Consider the following 22,496-nt stretch of genomic DNA (forward strand, 5'->3'; position numbering starts at 1 on the left):
CAAGCACAGAGCCAAATAATGAATGAACTCCCATTCACAATTGCTACAAATAGAATAAAATACCTAAGAATACAGCTAACAAGGGAAGTGAAGACCTCTTCAAAGAGAACTACAAACCACTGTTTAACGAAATCAGAGAGGACACAAACAAATGGAAAAAAATTCCATGCTCATCAATGGGAAGAATAAATATTGTGAAAATCGTCACACTGCTCAAAGTAATTTATAGATTCAATGCTATTTCCATTGAACTACCATTGACATTCTTCACAGAATTAGAAAAAACTATTTTAAAATTCATATGAAACCAAAAAAGAGCCCAAATAGCCAGGGCAATCCTAAGCAAAAAGAACAAAGCTAGAGGCATCACCCTATCCAACTTCAAACTATACTACAATTCTACAGTAACCAAAACAGCATGGTACTGTACAAGAACAGTCACATAGACCAATGGAACAGAATAGAGAACCCAGAAATAAGGCCACACACCTACAACCATCTGATCTTCAACAAACATGACAAAAATAAGCAATGGGGAAAATATTTCCTGTTTAATAAATGGTGCTGGGAGAACTGGCTAGCCTTATGCAGAAATTTGAAACTGGACCCCTTCTTTATACCTTATACAAAAATTAACTCAAGATGGATTAAAGACTTAGATGTAAAACCCAAAACTATAAAAACCCTAGAAGAAAACCTAGGGAATACCATTCAGGACATAGGCACAGGCAAAGATTACATGACGAAAATACCCAAAGCAATTGCAACAAAAGGAAACATTGACAAATGGGATCTAATTAAACTAAACAGTTTCTGCACAGCAAAAGAAGCTATCATCAGATTGGATAGACCACCTACAGAATGAGGAAAAAAATGCAATTTATTTATCTGACAAAGGTTTAGTATCTAGAGTCTATAAGGTACTTAAACAAATTTACAAGAAAAAAAAACCCTATTAAAAAGTGGGCAAAGGACATGAACAGACACTTCTCAAAAGAAGACATTCATGTGGCCAACAAACATGAAAAAAAACCTCAACATCACTGATCATTACAGAAATGTAAATCAAAACCACAATGAGATACCATTTCACAACAGTCAGAATGGCAGTTTTTAAAAAGCCAAGAAACCACAGATACTGGCAAGACTGTGAAGAAAAAGGGATGCTTTTACACCATTGGTGGGAGTGCAAATTAATTCAACCATTGTGGAAGACAGTGTGGCAATTTCTCAAAGATCTAGAAGCAAAAATACCATTTGACCTAGCAATCCCATTACTGTGTATATACCCAAAGGAATGTAAGTCATTCTATTATAAAGATACATGCATGCATATGTTCATTGCAGCACTATTCACAATAGCAATGACATAGAATCAACCCAAATGCCCATCAATGATAGACTGGATAAAGAAAATGTGGTACATATACACCATGGAATACTATGCAGCCATAAAATGGAAGGAGATCATGTCCTTTGCAGGGACACGAATGAAGCTGGAAGCCTTATCCTCCTTAACACAGGAACAGAAAACCAAACACTGCATGTTCTCACTCATAAGTGGGATCTGAATGATGAGAACACATGGACACATGTGGGGAGACAACACACACTGGGGCCTGTTGGGGTGGAGGTGGGGGAGGAAGAGCATCAGGGAGAATAGCTAATGGATGCTGGGCTTAATATCTAGGTGATGGGTTGTTCTGTGCAGCAAACCATCATGGCACACGTTTACCTATGTAACAAACCTGCACTTGCTGCACATATATCCCGGAACTTAAAATAAAAGTTGAAGGAAAAAAATCTTTTTACCTTGCCTGTTACAGATCATTTTAAAAAATATCAAGGATAGCTGGGTATGGTGGCTTACGCCTGTAATCCCAGCACTTTGGAAGGCCGAGGTGGGTGGTCAGGAGTTCAAGACCAGATTGGCCAACATGGTGAAACCCTGTCTCTACTAAAAATACAAAAATTAGCCAGGCGTGGTGGCGGGTGCCTATAATCCCAGCTACTCAGGAGGCTAGGCAGGAGAATCGCTTGAACCCCTGAGGCAAATGTTGTAGTGAGCTGAGATCGCGCAATTGCACTTCACTGCGTGACAAGAGTGAAACTCCATCTCTAAAAATAAAAATAAAAAAATAATAAAAATGAAATGCCAAGGACAGAGCACAATATTAAAAGTAAGAGATTCCTAAAATTTGTAGAACAGCAATGATGCCATAATGTGGTATTTCTTTATTTAGTGCTGATTTGTTAACTTTCAGATGATCTCCAAATCACCACTTAGCTATGCTATTTCTGGAGTAAGTCTTGTAAAATAGAGAAATTTTTATCGTAGGTGTTAATTATAATAGTACCTTTATTAAACAGGAAAAATATTAAATATAAGATATTCTAAGCAAAGTCAGAGAGGCTGAGAGAAGGAAAATTTTTCACTCCTAAGAAAAGATAAAGATAGAAATCTTTAAATTTGACTAGCTGAATTGAGTGAAAAATTTCATGTCTAAACTAGAGCTGAGTGTGGCAAATTGCAAACCAAAGGGACTGATTGCCTCCAGAGACATTGTGTCTGCAATTCTGAATAAATTCCTCTGGATGCTATAGTGTCTCTGAGCATCTGGCCTGAGTTTTTTTTTTTTTTTTTTTCTCTCTAGAGTTAGTAATTGAAGAATTGAAAGTTGAAATCATACAAGCTCAATATTGTCTATAAAGTGTATTTATTATTAAAACAATATTGTAAACATGAAGCAGATTAGACTCTAAATGTGATTTCAAGGAATAAAATACTATCCACAGTGAGAACAAAGAACAAGGTGTTTTAACATCTTCCTCAGTTGTTTTCCCTGGGATTGGTGGATTCTCACCTGGCTTCACCTTGGCCTGCTTCCTTCCTCTCACAGTCTGAAGTTCTTTGCACAAACTTCTTTAAGGATGTGCCAGCTCTCCTTGCTGCTGCTTTGAGGCTTGACAGCCAAATGCCAAGTAATTCCCTTTAAACTGAAGATTTTCAGCCGCTATACTTGGCTTTCTTTTCTTGGTAGCCTAATTTAACCACCCCGCCCCCGGCCTTTTTTTTGGAGATGGAGTTTTGATCTTATCGCCCAGGCTAGAGTGCAATGGCCAGTCTCAGCTCATAGCAACCTCCACCTCCTAGGTTCAAGTGATTCTTATGCCTCAGCCTCCTGAGTAGCTGGGATTACTGGCGCCTGCCACCACACCTAGCTAATTTTTGTATTTTTTGTAGAGACAGGGTTTTGCCATGTTGGCCAGGCTGGCCTTAAACTCCTGACCTCAGGTGAGCTGCCCTCCTCAGCCTCCCAAAGTACTGTTATTACAGGTGTGAACCACCGCACCTGGCCGTAATTTAACTCTTTTTACTAAAACAGTCTTAGGATCAGAATGTGTTTCCATACGTTTCTCCAATGGTACTTCTTTCTTTCTTTTTTCTTTTTTTTTCTTTTTTATTTTTTTTTTGAGATGAAGTCTAGCCCTGTTGCCCAGGCTGGAGTGCAGTGGCATGATCTGAGCTCACTGCAACCTCCACCTCCAGGGTTCAAGCGATTCTCCTGCCTCTGCCTCCTGAGTAGCTGGGACTATAGGTGCGCATAACCACATCCAGCTAATTCGTACTTTAGAATTGATATTAAACTCATGTGGCATTCATGTAGGCTGAAATGGTCCTCCTTCTTTTTGCTTCTACCCAGGCACAGGGCTGTCTTTGCCATTACTCCTGACTCCTTCTTCTTAGTATTTGCTTGATGTGACAATCACCATGTATGTACGTGTCCTTCACCCTGGGAAACTCTTTCAAACAATAGGTTGCGTTTTTTTCTTGTTTTGTTTTTGGTTTCTGCCATACCCAGGGTGATAGGAGGGAAGACATTAAAAAAGACATTATTTTTCACTATATACTCATAACAAAAAGAAGAAAAGAACACTGTCATCACTGAATACAAAAAAGTATGTGAATTTCCTATGGACATTTTTTTTCTTTTGGTGGATATTAATACCATAAGGACAGTAGATTGTGTAACAAGAGACTACTGGATACAAATTAATGTTTAGCAGTTTTATTGACATTAATTTTTTATAATTAGAATTACATTAATCTCAATACGGTAATTAAGTCCAGAATTTTGATGTTATTCAATTTTGTTACAAATAATTTGGAATGTTCGATTACTCAAAATACTGCTTATGATTTAAGCATGTGGATGAATGTTTTTCACAGCCAAAACTTAGTAATGCTATTCAAGGGCAATAAGCTATTAAATAGGCAGAAATTTGAAATCAATTATTGCTTGATTTCAGGTGTCCGAAACAATAGAATCTCAAGTACATATTGAACTTCTCAAATGGTCATGCACTCATCACTGTGGAGTAAAAAAGGAAGGAACGAGGGAAGGGAGGAAGGGAAGGAAGAAAGAAGGAAAAAAAAGAAGGAAAAAGGAAAGAAAGAAAGAAGTAAAAGAAAGAAGGGAAAAAGGAAGGGAAAGGAAAGGAAAAAGGAAAGGAAAGGAAAGAAAGAGAAAGATAAGCATGTTCTTTTAGTGACAACTTTATGTAATGAAAAACGATTCTTCTGGGCTGGACTTGGTGGCTTACACCTGTAATCCTAGCACTTTGGGAGGCCCAAGGAGGGAGGATTGCTTGAGCTCAGGAGTTCAAGACCAGCTTGGGCAACATAGCAAAACCTCATCTTTACTAAAATTCCAAAAAAATTTAGCCAGATATGGTGATGTGTGCCTGTAGTCTCAGCTACTTGGTGGGGCACTGAGGCCAGTGGATCTCTTGAGCCTGGGAGGTTGAGGCTGCAGTGAGCTATCATCATGCCACTGCACTCCAACCTGGGTGACAGAGTGAGACCCTGTCTCAAGAAAAGAAAAAAAGAAAAAGAAAAAAATTATTCTGTAACATTATCTTGTAATGCTCATGTGATAGTACTACCTGCATTTTAATCTAATTGTTTATTTAATTGTCTATCTTCACTCAATTATAATGTTTGTATAGGCAGGGATCATGCTTTTCTTGCTTATTCTTGTAATCCCTAACACCATGCTTGCCATAGACAAATTGCCATGTATCTCTACCTCTCTATTCACTGAATGATGTTCGTTCCCCTGATATCCCTGAAATTATTATTATTATTATTTTTAATAGAAAAAGGGCAACATGCATGACTATATAGGGGGGTCTGTTAGTAGGGTCTGGCCCAAGTATCCAACAATACTAAAAACCAAGTGAGTTCCTACCTTGGCTCCTCCTTCCTAACTCTCTTGAAATCTCAGCCTTTCGAATCTTTGCCATGCTGATGGTAAAGAAAGGCATGCCAAGAAAAGAAGGGGTGTGGGTGGGGTTTTGCCTAAGATTCCCTAGAGAGCTCTTCAAAATACTGACTCACAGGCCCCACCCAGCCCATGAACTTCTGTTTCAATTGATATTGAGTGATGTCCAGAGAATCACTATTTTAAAGGCTCCCAGATGATTCAGTGTTCAGCCTGGGTTGAGAAACAATTGGTCTAGCTAGTCAAATCAACCTACTTTAGTTGATTTGATCACAAGCTCCCAAGTAGGAACAGTGGTGGTGTGGCTGACTCACATTACCAGAGTATAAGGGAGTGCCCATAATTAAAGCTCTACCCTTGCCCCAACACTGTGGTCCAATAAATGTCAACATTTTTGATCCTGGCCATTCTGGTGAAGGAGAGCCTGGGAGTGAAGGAAGGGATGGAGGGAGTAATGAAGAACAGACCCTGCCTTTGTGGTTAGAGTCAAAAACATTCATTGAACCATCATTAAATAGGTACTTGTTGAGGACCTACTATTGGCCAGGTACCAAGCCCTGTGACTACACCAGTGAAAAACACCAGCCAAATCCCTGCCTTCACAGAGGTAACTATATTCTAGGGGCCAAGACATAGAATAGACAAATGGTTATATCAATGTCATTGATATCAGTGGATAGTATGAGAAGAAAATTAAAGCAGTGTCGAGTAGAGTGAAGGGGACAGAGTAAGGGTGAGACAGGTTGGTTGGGAAAACAGCTCTGAGCAGATGATGTCTGAGTTGAGACCTGGATGAAGAGAAGGAGTAAAGGTAAGACTGATGTGAGAGCTGGGGGAACATCAAGGGAAATAGCTCCTGAGTTGAGGATGCTCTTGGCATGTTCAGAATTAACAAGAAAGTCCTTGGGGTGAGAATGAGCATATGGTGTAGGGCCTCAGAGGCCAGGGATAGGAGTCTAGGATTTGTCTCAAGTGTGATACAAAGCTTTTGGAGAATAGTGAGCAGAAGATGGATTGATCTAATTTTATTTTTAAAATATTGCTCTGACTGATATAGGGGATATAGTCAATACATATCCTGGTAGTAAGGAAAATGGATTATAGGGACTAAGATTAGAAGAAGGACCATGATTTGGGAGGCCATTGCATGGTCCAAGTAGTCGAGAGTAGCTTAGATTAGGATTGTAGCCATGGAGGAGGGAGAAACAGTAAGATGTGGGATATATTTGAAAGTAGGAGTGGCGAAGACTTGCTGATGCATTCAGTGTTGGGTGTAAGAAAAAGAGAAAATTCACCTGGGCTGGTTATAGTATTAAGTTACTGTAAACTGAATCCTGAATGCTTAAATACTGTGAGATACATAGTGAGCCCTCAATAAATGTCGGCTATGATCAAACATCCAACTGAGAGTGTTAAATAGACCATTGACCATTAAGTCTGCAGCTCAGGGAAAGGATAGAGCTGGAGATATACATTTGGGAGTCACCAGGGTATGGTGGGATTTAAAACCATTGGAGTAGATGAAATCAAGGGTGTGAGAATATAAAGCTGAGAGTGAAGTTCCAGAGCATTTCAACATGTGGAGACTGAGAGCCAAAGAGGAGAACCCAGAAGAGAAGGCTGAGAGGGAAGGGCCCATGAGATTGGAAGAAATTTTGGAGCATGGCAAGACCTCGAAGTCAAGTGAAGAAAGTATTTTAAGGTGGGAATCGACTAAAATATTGTTGACAAGTATTCAAAAACAGTGGAGTATGAGAATGACCATTGGAGGTTGTGGGTGACCTTTTTAAGCTCTGAGCTGGAAATCTGTAGGGGGTTCCTCTGGCATTTCTTCAAGTCACTTGCTCTTTCTTGGAGGAATGTCTTAATCTTGGCTTGTTCTTCTTTTTCACTTTTCACATAGCTTTTCATTATCTTGCTCATTCTGTGAAGCAAGTAACTAACTCTGCTTACCTTTAAAACTGAAGAAGTTTTACGTTAAAGACTAGCCCCATTCAGGAATCATGAGCTAAGCTTTCTGCAACAATAATACTTATTTACTAACCACTCAGGCTATTATATAAATGCCACTTACATGAATACATTGAGAAGGGGGCATGAAAATGGCCATTATTTACATAAATAAAATGTTTTAATTTTAATTTAAAATTACATGTGAATTTCACATGATAAACTAGAGTTTAAGATGCCAATAGCTCTTGAATTATAATTTTAGGAGAGAGAATGCTGCAGTTTGGAAAGTGGTGCTTGGCATCAACAATCTAGACCATCCATCAGTGTTCATGCAGACACGCTTTGTGAAGACCATCATCCTGCATCCCCGCTACAGTCGAGCAGTGGTGGACTATGACATCAGCATCATTGAGCTAAATGAAGACATCAGTGAGACTGGCTACGTCCGGCCTGTCTGCTTGCCCAGCCCGGAGCAGTGGCTAGAGCCTGATACATACTGCTATATCACAGGCTGGGGCCACATGGGCAATAAAAGTAAGCCAGTGTATTAGTCCATTCTCATGTTGCTATAAGCACATACCTGAGATTGGGTAATTTATAAAGGAAAGAGGTTTAATTGAGTCACAGTTCTGCAGGGCTGGGGAGGCCTCAGGAAACTTACAGTCATGGTGGAAGGGGAAGCAAACATGTCCTTCTTCACATGGCAGCAGCCAGGGGAAGTACCAAGCAAAAGGGGGAAAAGCCCCTTATAAAACCATCAGACCTCGTGAGAACTCACTATCAAGAGGGTAACTGTCCCCCATGTTTCAATTATCTCCCACCAGATCCCTCCCATTACACATAGAGATTATGGGAACTACAATTCAAGATGAGATTTGGGTGGGAACACAGCCAAACCATATCAGCCAGGATCTTCAGGAGCCTGAGAAACACTGTGTTCCTCAGTTGGGAGGCTGAGGTGGGAGGATTTCTTGAGCCTGCAAGGTGGAGTCTGCAGTGAGCCGAGATCTCACCACTGCCTGGGTGACAGAATGAGACCCAGTACCTAGAACCAAAAACTAGGTTGCTTTTGGCCATAATTTCCCATTTTCTCTTACAAAAAGATAGCCACAAATGGTAAATACTCAGCGATGTATCACACTTCATTTGCTGTGCGAATCATAGATAGACATTAATAATGAACCATGGCATTTAAAATGGTCAAGCTCAAATGCAGTCTCCAAAAATCCCACTCCACACCTCAGAATCTCTCTCCAGGGAGCTACTATAAATGTTTTGGAGCTTCCTTGTGGCAGGAGGAGACCTGCCACAACTGTGCTTTGGACTGTCTCTAACTGCCTGAAGATAGCCCAATGTTAGAGACAGTCACAGGGAATCTGCAGTCAAGCTGCATGGTCATATCTCCAATTTTATGTTATGATTTGGTCTTATGTGTATTACATGTGTAGTACAACCTTTAAGTCCTTCAAGAAATCATATTGATTTGCTATTTGACTATTTAAATTGATTAAAATAGTTTGGCTGTGTAGATGACTTAAACATATAAAACATGTGGAAATTAAAAATGTGTACTATGTACTTACTCTCAGCCCCTACAATGGATTCTCTCATTCAGTTTGACCTAATTTAGAATAATAATTGTTTGTTTGTTTTTGAGACGAAGTCTCGCTCTGTCGCCCAGGCTGGAATGCAGTGGCACGATCTTGGCTCACTGCAACCTCTACCTCCCAGTTTCAAGTGATTCTCCTGCCTCAGCCTCCCAAGTAACTGGGATTACAGGCATGCGACATGATGCCTGGCTAATTTTTTTTTTTTTTTTTTTTTTTTAGTAGAGACGAGGTTTTGCCATGTTGGCCAAGCTAGTCTCAAACTCCTGACAGCAGGTGATCCAGCCACCTGAGACTTAAAAAAACAAACAAGCAAACAAACAAAAAAAATTCTAAGTACAGCCTACTCTGCCCATATCAAGTATAATGCCATGGCTTTCAAGAATGATAATGTATATAGGCATTCTGTTATGGCCTTAGAAATTGTATATTTGAAAGAATTTTTTTCTTAAAATTTAGTCAGATAAGTTTTGAGTTACATTGTTTCATCAATTACAGAATGGAAAGGAAATTCAATAGGCAGAAGTCAATGACTTTTTCAAAAAAAACTCACATGTAACAATCCTCTGACAATATCCATATTGAACTCAGAGCGATACTGCAACATAATGCACACTCCACACATGTAGTATAGCATAAATTGAGCCCAGGAGTTCGAGACCAGCCTGGGAAACATGGTGAAACTGTTTGTACAAAAAAAAAATTAGCTTGGCATTGTGGTGTGTGCCTGTAGTCCCAGCTACTTGGGAGGCTGAGGCGGGAGGATTTCTTGAGCCTGGAAGGTGGAGGCTCCAGTGAGCCAAGATCTCATCACTGCCTGGGTGACAGAATGAGACCCTGTCTGAAAAAAAAGCAAAATTCTGCTGAATTCAGTAAGAAAGACCTGGTTGATCTGACTATACAACTTTCAAGCTTACTATAAAATGGAAAAAAAAAAAATAGCAACTGCCTAACTCACCAGAGTGTTGTAAAGATTAAAGACAATGAGACCCACTAGTGCCCAATAAATGTTAGCTATTTTTCTTATTCTTTAGACAACCTATGAAACATCCACTGCCTGCATCACATTGATTTTCCTAAAAATGGCTCTTTCTTCCTATAAGGTATCCAGTGATGCTTCACCATCACTGTTTCAAAGAAGAACAGTGTGTATAATTTTGCAGAATGGCTAAACAGTGAAAGATTCACGCTCTCTTGCTGCAAGAAATCCATTGTCGTTCTTCAAGAACTTTCAAGCAAGATGGAATTCACATATTCTCTCTGTCAATACCAAGGGATGGCTTTGAGCTTTTCAACATCTCTCTGTCATATCCTCTAGGATTAGAGGTTCTTACCTCAAGTAATGGCTGCTGGGGCACATATTGAGACACATTCTTTTCATCAAGAATAGGACAACCCTTCTCTGTTAGAATGAACAGGTTTTCTCTATTTTAGCAGAGCAGGACTATCATGCTGAGTTGACGCTGAACTGGCAGCCTCCTCCTATCTGGCAGCCAGCAGAGCTCTGGCTTGATTGTTTCATTTTCTTTGTAGTAGCTATTGTTTTTGTTATAGCATATGATAAGAATGAACCAACTTACTTAACCAGTCTGGGCCTCGATTTCCCCGTTAATAAAATAAAGGAGTTTCACTGGATAATTGCTATGAACACTTCTAACTAGAAAATTCTGATTCCAAACCAGCCGTGTCTTTAAAATGACATTTCAAGTAAAGAATATGCCTCTCTTGGTATAAAAATACTTATATTATATTTGCATTTCATATTTGGCTAGCCTCACTAGCCTCACTTTTGAGTCATTTTACCATCATATGTATATTCTTCTTCTTCTTATTTTTTTTCAAATTCAGTGCCTTTTAAGCTGCAAGAGGGAGAAGTCCGCATTATTTCTCTGGAACAGTGTCAGTCCTACTTTGACATGAAGACCATCACCACTCGGATGATATGTGCTGGCTATGAGTCTGGCACAGTTGATTCATGCATGGTAAGTTGCTTTCTGGTTACCAAGGAGATTCATTTCAACAGTAACTTCAGTGGATTCCCATAAACTCATTATCACGTACAGCCCTTTGGAAATATTTTTTGAAAATTGTTTGTTGCCAAATGTTTAATTATTTACAGCACATTTTCCTGCAGCTGGTACACAATTCTCCTAATTACACCCATCCTCTTTATTCAGGGTGCCTTCTACTGTCTCATCTACTGTATGGGGAACATCACCCTTGGTCAGCAACAGGAGAAAAACAATTTTTCCTGTTCATCTCATTCAACCATTTTAGTGGTTAGGATAAACGAGGTTCTAAGAGGAGCTAGTAGCAACCATGGCTTCCACCTGGCTGCCCCGGGAAGCAGGGCAGGCATGAAAGGACATTGTCAGTCATTGGAGTGATGGCATTAAGACACACATCAACACCCCAACTTCCAGGGTGTGAGACAGGACTAACTCTGTCTCAGGGGTCATCACACTGGTGTTGTCTGGGCCCTCACTTGATTGCCAGCATGTCCTCAAATGTCACTGAACTCAACCTTTAGATACTCAGGATTCATAGCCATGAGAGTTTGTAGAACATATTAACGTAACAGTGTAGAGGTGCCTTTTTATTTTTACTTAATAGACACTCATCGAACATTATACTGGACTGGCTCCTAGGAAAGGAGGGAAAAGTGCAAGTGCTCAAATAAGCTTGTAACAAAAACTGGGGAAGACAGTTATTATACTATGCTGCTGTGAAGCACCTTTGTTATTTTACTGCTTTGGAGTAATTTGCCCACTACAGTTTAGTAATGAAGAAAAGATACAACAGTGCTCTTAAGTATTAACTCAATGTAAATACATTATATTTTTGATGATCCATTTTAGAATGGAAAAATCAGGGTATTGAAAATGGCCCTGTGGTGATTGCTTAGACAGTTGTCATGGGAAAGAGGGAGCAGACAGTTCCCTTGGCGTTTCACTGAGACCACCTTCCTTTCTGCCTCATAGCCTCACGTCATCCTGCTGAGGTGGGTGGTGGTAAAGGAATCCCTCCCTTCTCTACAGGAGGACTGGGTTTGACTTCCCAGGCCCAAAAAAAGTGTTGTAGGAGGCAGCATGATGTGGGTGTGGGGCACAGGATTTGAAGCCTGAAAGATCTGGGTTGGAGCGCATCTCTGCCATTAAGACCAGTATAACCCGATGAAGTTATCTAACCTCTCTGGATAGCTTTCTCATGAGTAAAGTGGGACTAATTCTGTCCATGAAGATTAACTAAGTTAATGTATTTAGAAGCCTGTATCTTTCACATATCTGTATATGATATCTGGCACATACTTAGACATTCAATGAATAGTAATTACACCAATATTAAAATCTATCAGTTTAGTGCTTATTATGTTTCGGGCTCTCTGCAAAACGCTTTCTAATAACTCATTTAAATATCATAATCAACCCATATGGTGGTGTGTTTATTTTCCCTAAACAGATCAAGAATACAGGAGGTTAAGTAATTTTCCCCAAATCAGCCAGCATGAAGGTGGTAGATTGAGGATATGAAATCGGGCAGTCTGGCAGCAATGATTAATATAAATACATTTCTACCTCTCTCCAATGTCATCTGGAGGTTTATCAAAAACTAGCACCTCTTGGCACATGTTCAAGATCATCTCTTGGCAATTGCTAAAGGAGGGGAAGGGAGATGATTCCTTGACAGAGAGCTGAAGGCCCACAGACACAGGCACGGGCATGTTCTTATCATGATGCCTAATAGGAACCAGGTCTTGCCAACTTCTTTAGTAGTGGGATTTCAGTGGTGTGGGTATACTAAATGCATACCAGATATTCTCTAACACAGCTTCAGGTAGAAAACAAAACAAACAAAACCTACTTTTTACTATATCAGAAGCAAATGTTTCTACTTAAACCTCTATTATATGACATATATTATTTTCCTTAATCATATCAACAGGACATAATGAAGTGTGAGTTTGTCTGTGACAATCTATAAGCCAATACTGAAGCCAAATATGTTGGTTTCAAGCCCAATATTACAAAGAGGACCAAAAGAACAAACCAGATCCGTTGTGCCTTTAGCTGTAGTCTCACTTTCATTTTTAATTGCTTGCTTTTCACCTTATGTTTTGCATTTAATGGAGTGCCTACCTGACTCACTAAGCCTAAATCAAAACCTACATCTCAGGAAGGCATTTTTTATTCCTCTCCACCTGGATGTCATCACTCATTCCTTTGAACTCCTCTTTCTAGCCTTTAGATTTTGCTTTCATGTGAAGTTATTCTTGTTACCCAAGCTGACTTTAGGCTGCTCTGGGACAAAAATAGTGCTTGTTTGTTTGTTTATACACTAGCACAGAACTTTTCAAAGAGTAGATGCTAAATAATTATTTTATTAAATGTCTGATCTGGAAGTGAAAATGTGCTGACATTGTAAACACGTTCCATTTTAATCACCCTCTGACATCATAGTTCCACTTCAATAGGCGAGCATCTTATTTATTTTATATAAGGAGAGATCAAGAATGAAATACCTTATGTGTATGAAATATGTGAAAACAAATTTGTGAAAACAGTTTGTGAAACGTTTCCAGGAAATTTTTCTTTTTTGTCTAAGCATTATATACATGTAACAAATAAATTTTGCTTTAAAAAATTCAATTCGGCTCTTAGGCAGAAAAAGTTATTCAGCTCTTTGCAAGTTCTATGCTTATGATTTTGGCTTAGGGTATTGGAAAGTTACAAATTCAAAGATCATCACTTACACAAAAGTGTACAGCACAATCAAAATTTTAATCTTTTTCTTCTTCTTCTTCTTCTTCTTTTTTTTTTTTAAGATGGAGTTTCACTCTGTCTCTCAGGTTGGAGTGCAGTGGTGTGATCTCAGCTTATTGCAACCTCCACCTCCTGGGTTCAAGCGATTCTCCTGCCTCAGCCTCTGGAGTAGCTGGGATTACAGGTTTCCACCACCAAACCTGGCTAATTTTTGTATTTTGAGTAGAGACAGGGTTTCACCATGTTGACCAGGTTGGTCTGGAACTCCTGACCTCAAGTCATCTCCCCGCCTCAGCCTCCCAAAGTGCTACGATTACAGGCTTGAGCCAGCGTGCCAGGCCCAATTTCTCTTTCATAGCAATAATATTCACGAATGTTCCTAAGAAGCAGGGTGGCCTAGTAATTATAGAGTTGGAGTCTTGTTACCAGGCTGCTTGGATTCAAATCCAGCCTCTGTCAATGAACAAGTTATTTAACTTGTGCTTCAGTTTCAACATCTCCAAAACAGATATAATAAATAATATAAACTCTTAGGTATTTTGTAAAGATTAAATGAGCTAATATGTGGAAAATGTTTAGAAGAAGATTGAGAAACATTAGTCCTATGTTCTTCAACAATACCAAGTAGGAAGACCATAGATATGCTTCTAATTTTGAAAGTCTGTAGATCAAGGAGTATTTGTAACCTTCCACAATGAATTCACATATTTACTTTTTTTTTTTCCCATGGTATCAGCTCTTCTTTTTCGAGGCAGTGCAAAATATACCTTTGTTTTCAGATGTAGCAAATATTGCTATTTCTAATGCCATAGCATTTTATTGTTAACTATATTTGGGGGAAAAACTGAATATAATTCAACTGGAATCCTTAAATATCATGAATGAAAATCCCTATATATATGAAATAAAATACAGGCTATTAATGAAATATTCATTATAAATAATTTTAAGTGGTCCTATTTTGTATTCAACTATGCCAAATTTAAAAGTCTTAAGAACTATTAAGAAGTGTAGTAAGGGACCCCAAATTGTGTTATACTTAATGTATTCATTCACAAAGCCAGATTCTTGAAAATAGATATTTTAGAATATGTTTGTAGTACTGTGTGTGGGGGGGATTTTATTCCATTTTGGGTAGTTTCCACAGTCATAAGTTAAGCTGAAATTAGAATGAGGTCAATTTTGAGGTAATTAGTTCTGATACTTTTTAAAAGCTTTATGATATATTTTTGTAAGTGCAGAAAATGCCTGAAAAAGGTCTTTTAATTTTCTGGGGGAAAAAAATACAATTTCTTCCCAAGCCACTCTACCTTTTTAATGATCAGAGTTTAAGATGTTTATTTGAAAGTTCTATTTTTACAGCGGAAAGCACAATTCCTTCACAGGCTGACAAGGTCAGCTTTGTTGAAACTTTCCAAGTTGGTTAATCTGGGTTTAGCTTTATTGTATCCTCAGGATAGCATGGACACACATTACGGCCCTGAAATGCCAGTTACTAACTCCCACTGCTACTCATTGCAGGGCGACAGCGGTGGGCCTCTTGTTTGTGAGAAGCCTGGAGGACAGTGGACATTATTTGGATTAACTTCATGGGGCTCCGTCTGCTTTTCCAAAGTCCTGGGGCCTGGCGTTTATAGTAATGTGTCATATTTCGTCGAATGGATTAAAAGACAGATTTACATCCAGACTTTTCTCCTAAACTAATTATAAGGATGATCAGAGACTTTTGCCAGCTACGCTAAAAGAAAATGACCTTCTTGACTGTGAAGAGCTTCCTGCAGAGAGCTGTACAGAAGCACTTTTCACGGGCAGAAATGCTCAACCGTGCACTGCAAATTTGCATGTTTGTTTTGGACTAATTTTATTCAACTTATTTTTTCACCTTCATTTTTCTCTTATTTCAAGTTCAATGAAAGACTTTACAAAAGCAAAGCCAAGCAGACTTTGTTCTTTTGCCAGGCCTAAGCATGACTGCAGCACAAAATTATCAACTCTGGAGAGATTGAAAATCATGCAGGTGCTACAGTAACAGGTTATGGAATGTTCTCTTTTATCCTATCACAAAAAAAGACATAGAGATTTAGGCTGACTATCTCTGCTAGTTTTTGTTTCTCAAGCTCAGTGCATAGTGGTAAATTTCAGTGTTAACATTGGAGACTTGCTTTTGATTTATTAAAAGCCAAGATAATTTACACATTTGAAGTATTTACTATTACCCTTCTAATGTTTGCATCATTCTGAGAACTGATGAAAGACAGCGATAAAAGACCAATATCATCCATTTAGGTAGCAAGACATATTGAATGCAGAGTTATTTAGATATCAATATCAACACTTGACTTTATAGGACCCCATTCTGGATGTATATCAAGATTCTAATTTTATAGAAGAGGCTCTATAGAACTTTCCTCATAGCTGGGTTTGTTCAGGATATATCAGTTGGCTGATTGAGATTGCAACAACTAGATCAATATTTATGGACAATATTTTGTTTTACTTATGTGGCAAAGAACTGGATATTAAACTTTGCAAAGGAGAATTTAGACGAGAGATGCAATTTTTTAAAAAGAAAATTAATTTGCATCCCTCACTTAATTAAATTTACTTTTCAGTTTTCTTGTGTTCATCCATACCAACAAGGTCATAAAAAGCATATTTTAGAGCACAGAAAAACTTTGCATGCAGTAAAACATTTTGTAACTTTCCTCAAAAGATGTTTAATATCTCGTTTCTTCTCGGTAATTAAAATTTTAGAAATGACTTTTAGCTCTAGGCCACTTTACACAACTCAATTTCTGAAGCAATTAGTGGTAAAAAGTATTTTTCCCCACTAAAAAGCTTTAAAACACAAATCTTCGTATATACTTAATTTAATTAGGCATCCATTTTGCCTTTTAAACAACTAGGATTCCCTACTAACCTCCACCAGCAACCTGGACTGCCTCAGCATTCCAAATAGATACTACGTGCAATTTTATACATGTCTTTTTGTATCTTTTCTATGTGTAAACATATTTGAAATTCAAAAAGTTGTTTTAGCAATTTCTATATTATTCATTTCCTGTCCTGCAGTTTGTATAAACCTAAGGGGAGTGTGAAATCTAGCAACTGAATTGTGGTCACAATTTTGTGAAAGTTCAAGAACATTTGTCAGTTTTGTTATAGTTGTAGGTACATATTTAATGTATCAACTTTTAGCCTTGCTCAACTTAGGCTCAGTGAAATACACATATTATACTTATTTTAAATAATTCTTAATACAAATAAAATGGTCTAATCACCTTTTTTTTATGGATATGGGTGGCAAGTTCTAAGTAATTGTTTCTGTCTCTCTAACAGCATGCTGGCAGCCTGTTTACCAATCACAGTTCACCTCCCTTATATCTCACTCTCACAGGTTCATGCTCTTTCATTTTAGAGGATCAGTGGCTCCTTGACTGGTCTGAAATTAGAGGTTGCTAATAGTCTCACAGTACCCATTGAGTGTCCAGTGGGAACTTTAGTCCTGGTAAGGGCACACAGATCTTTAATGTCTAGAGTACATTTTGGGAACCCAATACAATTATTTTATAAATCCTTTGTATAAGATTATATCCCAAAATGTATACTATTAATCAATTTTCTTATCTACTGACAGCAATGATATAATACTTGGTCCCCCCCAAATTTGGTGAAGTACACTGGACACCAGATCACATCAGCTTGGGTAACTTTATGTAAAAGAGTTATTGACTTGTAAACGTGACCCTTTAAAAGCTTCATACAGATCCCAGCCTCTTTAGGTTAAGGTCTAAATGTGTTTTAGAATTCAAAATTTTCCAAATTTTAAAAGGAAATACAGTTTAGCACTCAGTAATGAAATAATATATTTGTAGCAAAGTATATGAATGATTACATTAAGTACATAAATAGCTTTACATTTGTTCAGGGCATAGAATTTAGGCCTAATTTATAAAAATATTTCAGTTTTCAGAGGTTTGGAGGTTTTGGAATTGTGGATACAAGATTGTGACCCTATCACATTAGCACTCAGTATTTTCCTCTATTCATATGTACAGATAATTCAATTCTGAAAATTGATCTTTTTCCTTAGTGTTTTTGGCTCATTCTTTGATGCTAACCTTTTTATTTACAAGTGAACATACCTCTAAATTATTGTTTATCAGGAGACGACGATCTCAGGGAATGAATGCCAACTGCTGCGAGGATAATAAATGATATGACATCAGTGATTTTCCATATAAGGCAAAAGCAATATTCTGGTAAAAGGCATGCTTTGTGACTTTCCTTCTAAGTTCTGGTACTAATTACAGTTGGATTTGGCAAATGTTTATAAGAGTGATGATGATTTTTCAGTATACATTATTTATGAAATAGTTTATTTATAAAAACAGTCATAAGAAAGCAGAAAGCAACTTCCATTAACTATGTGAGATTTTGAAAGTTCTAGAAATCAGCTTATGTAAAAGACTATTTGCAAGAAAAACAGAAGGCTACAAAAATGTTAGACCAAAATAGTAGGCAGAAGGTAGAAAACTAAACCCTGAGAATAACAGTCATTAAGAAGACCTTGATGTAGACGTTGCATATGAGCATGGAGATTCAGGAAGGAAATTCTGGATGATTGGTGGCTGACAACTTTCAAATATAATAAATAGAGAAAGGATTTCAAAAGAACTTCAACAGGAATATATGATTTTATAGTAGCACCTGGCCTTACTTAGCATAAAGTAGTCTGTTTGTTACAACTAAAGCCAGCATACATGATTTGCAATAGCAGTAAACTTGCTATAGACATTCCTGTCCTCAAATGTATTTTAAAACCAAATTTTTCTAAGAACCTCATAGAAACCTCCAGAGAACAACCTGTATTAGTTTCAGTTTATATCTCATATTTTAGAGGCTCCAACACCTGAAAAGTCTCAGGGTATTGTAAAAACTATGAACCTTCAAGTGGCCTCTGGAAGATTGTTTTGAAATTGATTGTATCACTTCAATCAGGCTATTGTCAGTTTTAAAATACAGGAAATTGCCCAATGGGCTGTTTGTCTGCCTGATCTATGGCTTCAGTTTCCTAACTGACAACATCTATACAGAAGCAGATCTCATAAAAGGTCTTCTCTTGATTGGAACCTGAGAGAGGAATGCATTCCTGGTCCCTGATGAAACCCTAGAATCCCTCTTTCCCCTTTCCAATGAAGGCTCCACCTCAGAAAAACACTGAAATGAGCAGAGAGATATGCCTACATCTTCAGTCAGAAGACCTAAAGCATCTTCCCACAGAAAATAAAAAGCTATTCATAGACACTAATTGTATTTTAAGCAGTATAATTATACCCTATTTTAGGTACCTTGTTGTTTAAAAGGCTCTTGGGATTTTTACCTGTAAATTAACCATCTACGTGTTTTCCGTATTTCCTCTGAGTCCTAACCAATTCATTAAAAACTACTTTTTTCTTAATAAAAAAATTCAGATTGGAGCCTGACCATTTAAAGCATTTCTGTAGAATATAAGATCTCCTAGTAAAATAAATATATCTCAAATGACTCCCCTTGAAAATATTTGAATTTCTAAGAGAATGAAAATGCTTTTACAAAATCCAAAAAGTTTTACAAAAGCATTTGGTTCTGAATTAAATATTTCACTTCCTTAAACTCTGTCTAGGTCAAACTCTAGCCCTCTATTACAAATGTATATACAAACATACAATAATGGTCATCATGTCAGCTCTTCCAAGCCTAGTAAAATGCTCATGTCCCTTATGGAAAAACTAGTCATTCTTGCTTGGAGAGATATCTCTTCAAAATCCCTCTTCCAACCTTGAAAGAATACTTGCAACTCCAGGGAGGGTGTCTAGCTTTCATAATCTTTGCAGGGTCCAGCCATCTCAAAGGCCTTAGTTTCAGAGTAGCCTTGATCTAAAGCAGTTTCACACAGAGATAAGTTTCCTTGCTCAATAGCACAGGAAGTTGCTGACTTCATTGCAAATACAGTAGAAGGGCCAGGCTTGGGTCTTCTTCCTGACTTGCCAGCTGATTGGTTAGCATAGTTTGATGTCACTTGATTCATCTTTCCAGCCCCTCTCCACTTCTTGAGAGCTTCAGTCCTCTCCTCTGGAGTTAGTCTGTCAAAGTGCTTAGCTCTCAGAATTGGAGATGGAAACAGGGATCCCTGAAGAACTCTGTATACAAACCTAGGTGACAAGAAACATCATTAGAATTAAATTCACCTCAAATGCATTATGGAAAACCCCCCGAATACTAACCAATTAAAAAAGTAAAAGGGTCTGGTGGCCACTTGGCTCCTGAAATAAAGGGAGAGGGTAACTGAACTCTAGTATAAAATGGAGATAAAACAATATTAAATAAATTAATATTTGTAAAGCACTTAGAAAACAGTAATTGTCATGTGTTTATTAAAAAACAAAAATAAATAACATCTATAAAAGTAGAGATATAAATAGTTGCTACATAGGCTTAATGTTAGGTTAAATGAGACAATACATACAAAGCAGGCAGAGTGTTGTCACACGGTAAGTGTTAAAAATGCTATTTGTATCAGTTTCCTATGGCTATTGTAACAAAGTACCACAAACATGTCCCTTCCTAGACTAAACTGGCAGTGTTTCTTCTGGTATAATGTTCTCAAAAGTCTTGTGACTCTCCTATGTATGTCACTGGGATTTATGCCACTAGATAAGAGGTACCACCACAGATCTTTCCTGTATAACCTCATTTCTTTTTCTGGTTACTACTACAATGGTTGAGGAGATCTAGGAATCACATAACTAATCTCTTCAGCACTAGCAGAAAGGTTGTCCAGCTATGCTCTCAAACTTCTCTCCAGAGCATACTCCTAACAGTCAATCTCCTAACTTTAGCAACTTTTGCAATCTGGATAGCCTGAGAATTTCCTAAACCAAGTTCCTTGTGGCTTAGCAGTTTTCCCTTCAGTATCTTTCCTCTCACATTGTACTATAAGCAGTAAATCAGGACACACCTTCAATACTTTGCTTAGAAACCTCCTCAGTCAAATATCCAACTTCACTGCTTACAAATTCTGCTTTCTATATTACTGTAGAACACAAGTTAGCTAATTTTCCTGCCAGTATTCGAAAGATCCATTTCCCTCAAATTCCCAAAGCATGTTCCTCATTTTCTTCTGAGTCCTCATCAGTGTACTTGAAAATTCGTATTTCTAGCAACTTTCTGTGTATGATGATATATGTATTCTCTACATCTGATGATACAGGCTTTCTCTGACTTCTTCATTTTCTTCTGAAATCTCACCAGCAGTAACTTAATTTTTCAGTAATGCAGGATTGTTTTCATATTATAAAAGCAATTAATGTAATTTACTACACTAACAGTATAAAAAAAGAAAATCTTATCTCAATTAATACAAAAATTTATATTTTTTTAAATGTGAAAATAAGGAATAGAATGGAACTTCTTTAATCTGGTTAATGGTATAGTCATAAAATTCTATATAAAACATCATAATTAATAGGGAAATATGGAAACCTTTCCTTCTGGGATCAGAAACAAGACAAGTTTCCCCAGCCAGGTCAATAAGAAAAATCAAGTGCTTACATATTGGAAAGAAAGAAACACAATGGTCATTATTTGCTAATGGCATTACTGTATATGTAGAAAATCTAAAATAAAATATTGGAACTAATAAGTAAATGTAGCTATCAAGATCACTGATTACAACTTTAATGTCCATATTTCTACCAAGAGCCTGGGTAAGGAAGTCTAACAGGATTTTGCTATTATGTGCCTCAAAATTCTCCCCACCTCTGCCCATTATCCAATTTCAAAGCCACTTCCATAGGTTTCTGCATTTGTTATAGCAGAAACCTATTCTGGGTACCCAAATCTGTATTAGTTTCCTATGACTGCTATACCACATTATTACAAACTTGGTAGCTTAGAATTACAAAAATCATTCTCTCAATGTTTTCAAGGCAAAAAATATGAAATTAGCTTCACTGGGCCAAAATCAGGGTATTGGAAAGGGCGTGCTCCCTCTGGACCCTCTAGAAGAGCATCTATTCCTTGCCTCCTCCAGCTTCTGGTGGCTTATGACATTTCTTGGCTTGTGGCTAAGGAATCCATGATCCCATAGGCATAGTGCCTTCTCCTCTTCTGTGTCAAATCTCCCTCTGCCTCTTTTCTTATAAGGACACTTGTGGTTACATTTAGGATCCACCTGGATAATTCAGAGTAATCTCTTTGTCTCAAGATCCATAATGTAATCATTTATGCAAAGTTCTTTTCTTGCCACATAAGATTAAATTTACAGGTTACAGAGATTAGGACATGGAAATCTTTTAGGGAGTCATTTTTTAAGTATACCTCAAAAATACTAGAACTATACTGTTAAAGGCCCAGAATTTTTAAAGCCAAAACCTTAAAGTAATTGTTTTTTCAGAAATTCTATAAGTTCGTCTTGTCAGTTTTTAATCTGGAAGCTGGCAATAGCAATGAGCACTACAGATGTATCTTAGTTTCACAGTGATATTGTTATATATAAGTACCACTGAGTAACTCAGATGGGTTTTCTTATGCATTTCTAGAAGAGACATTCATCAGCAACAAAGGATTGTGTCCGTTGTGCCGTATGATACAGTTACAGATTAGAGCGGGCAAACTCTTTCTGTAAAGGGTTGGATAGTAATATTTTAGGCATTGCAAGCCAGACAAACTTTGTTGGAACTATTCAGTTCTGCTGTTGTATTGCAAAAGAAGGCATAGATCATATGTAAGTGAGTATGGTTTTATTTACAAAATCAGACAGTAGGCCAAATTTGGCCTGTTTGCCACAGTTTGTTGACGCTGTTATAGAATAACATGAACTCACCACTATGACTCTCATTTATGAAATT

General features: G+C 37.7%; 2 protein-coding genes across 5 annotated transcripts in view; one reads left to right on the top strand and one right to left on the bottom strand.

The window, feature by feature from the left end:
• Nucleotides 1-15,549, top strand: part of CORIN (corin, serine peptidase) — a 271,199-nt gene extending 255,650 nt beyond the window's left edge. For 2 of the 4 annotated variants that reach the window (XM_025386551.1, XM_025386552.1), the window contains exons 20-22: nt 7,501-7,772; nt 10,694-10,827; nt 15,127-15,309. In XM_025386551.1, the coding sequence (XP_025242336.1) occupies nt 7,501-7,772; nt 10,694-10,827; nt 15,127-15,309 (589 nt within the window). Of the gene's footprint in view, nt 1-7,500; nt 7,773-10,693; nt 10,828-15,126 lie in introns of all 4 variants that reach the window. The other 2 variants (XM_025386553.1, XM_025386554.1) reach the window with 2 other exon arrangements.
• Nucleotides 15,550-17,958: 2,409 nt separating this feature from the next.
• Nucleotides 17,959-22,496, bottom strand: part of ATP10D (ATPase phospholipid transporting 10D (putative)) — a 110,591-nt gene continuing 106,053 nt past the window's right edge. Inside the window, exon 23 of the mRNA XM_025386350.1 lies at nt 17,959-19,799. Coding sequence (XP_025242135.1) covers nt 19,460-19,799 — 340 coding nt within the window. The 3' untranslated portion in view covers nt 17,959-19,459. The remainder of the gene's footprint in view (nt 19,800-22,496) is intronic.

Source organism: Theropithecus gelada, chromosome 5 (genome assembly GCF_003255815.1).
Source record: "Theropithecus gelada isolate Dixy chromosome 5, Tgel_1.0, whole genome shotgun sequence".
Lineage (NCBI taxonomy): Eukaryota > Metazoa > Chordata > Mammalia > Primates > Cercopithecidae > Theropithecus > Theropithecus gelada.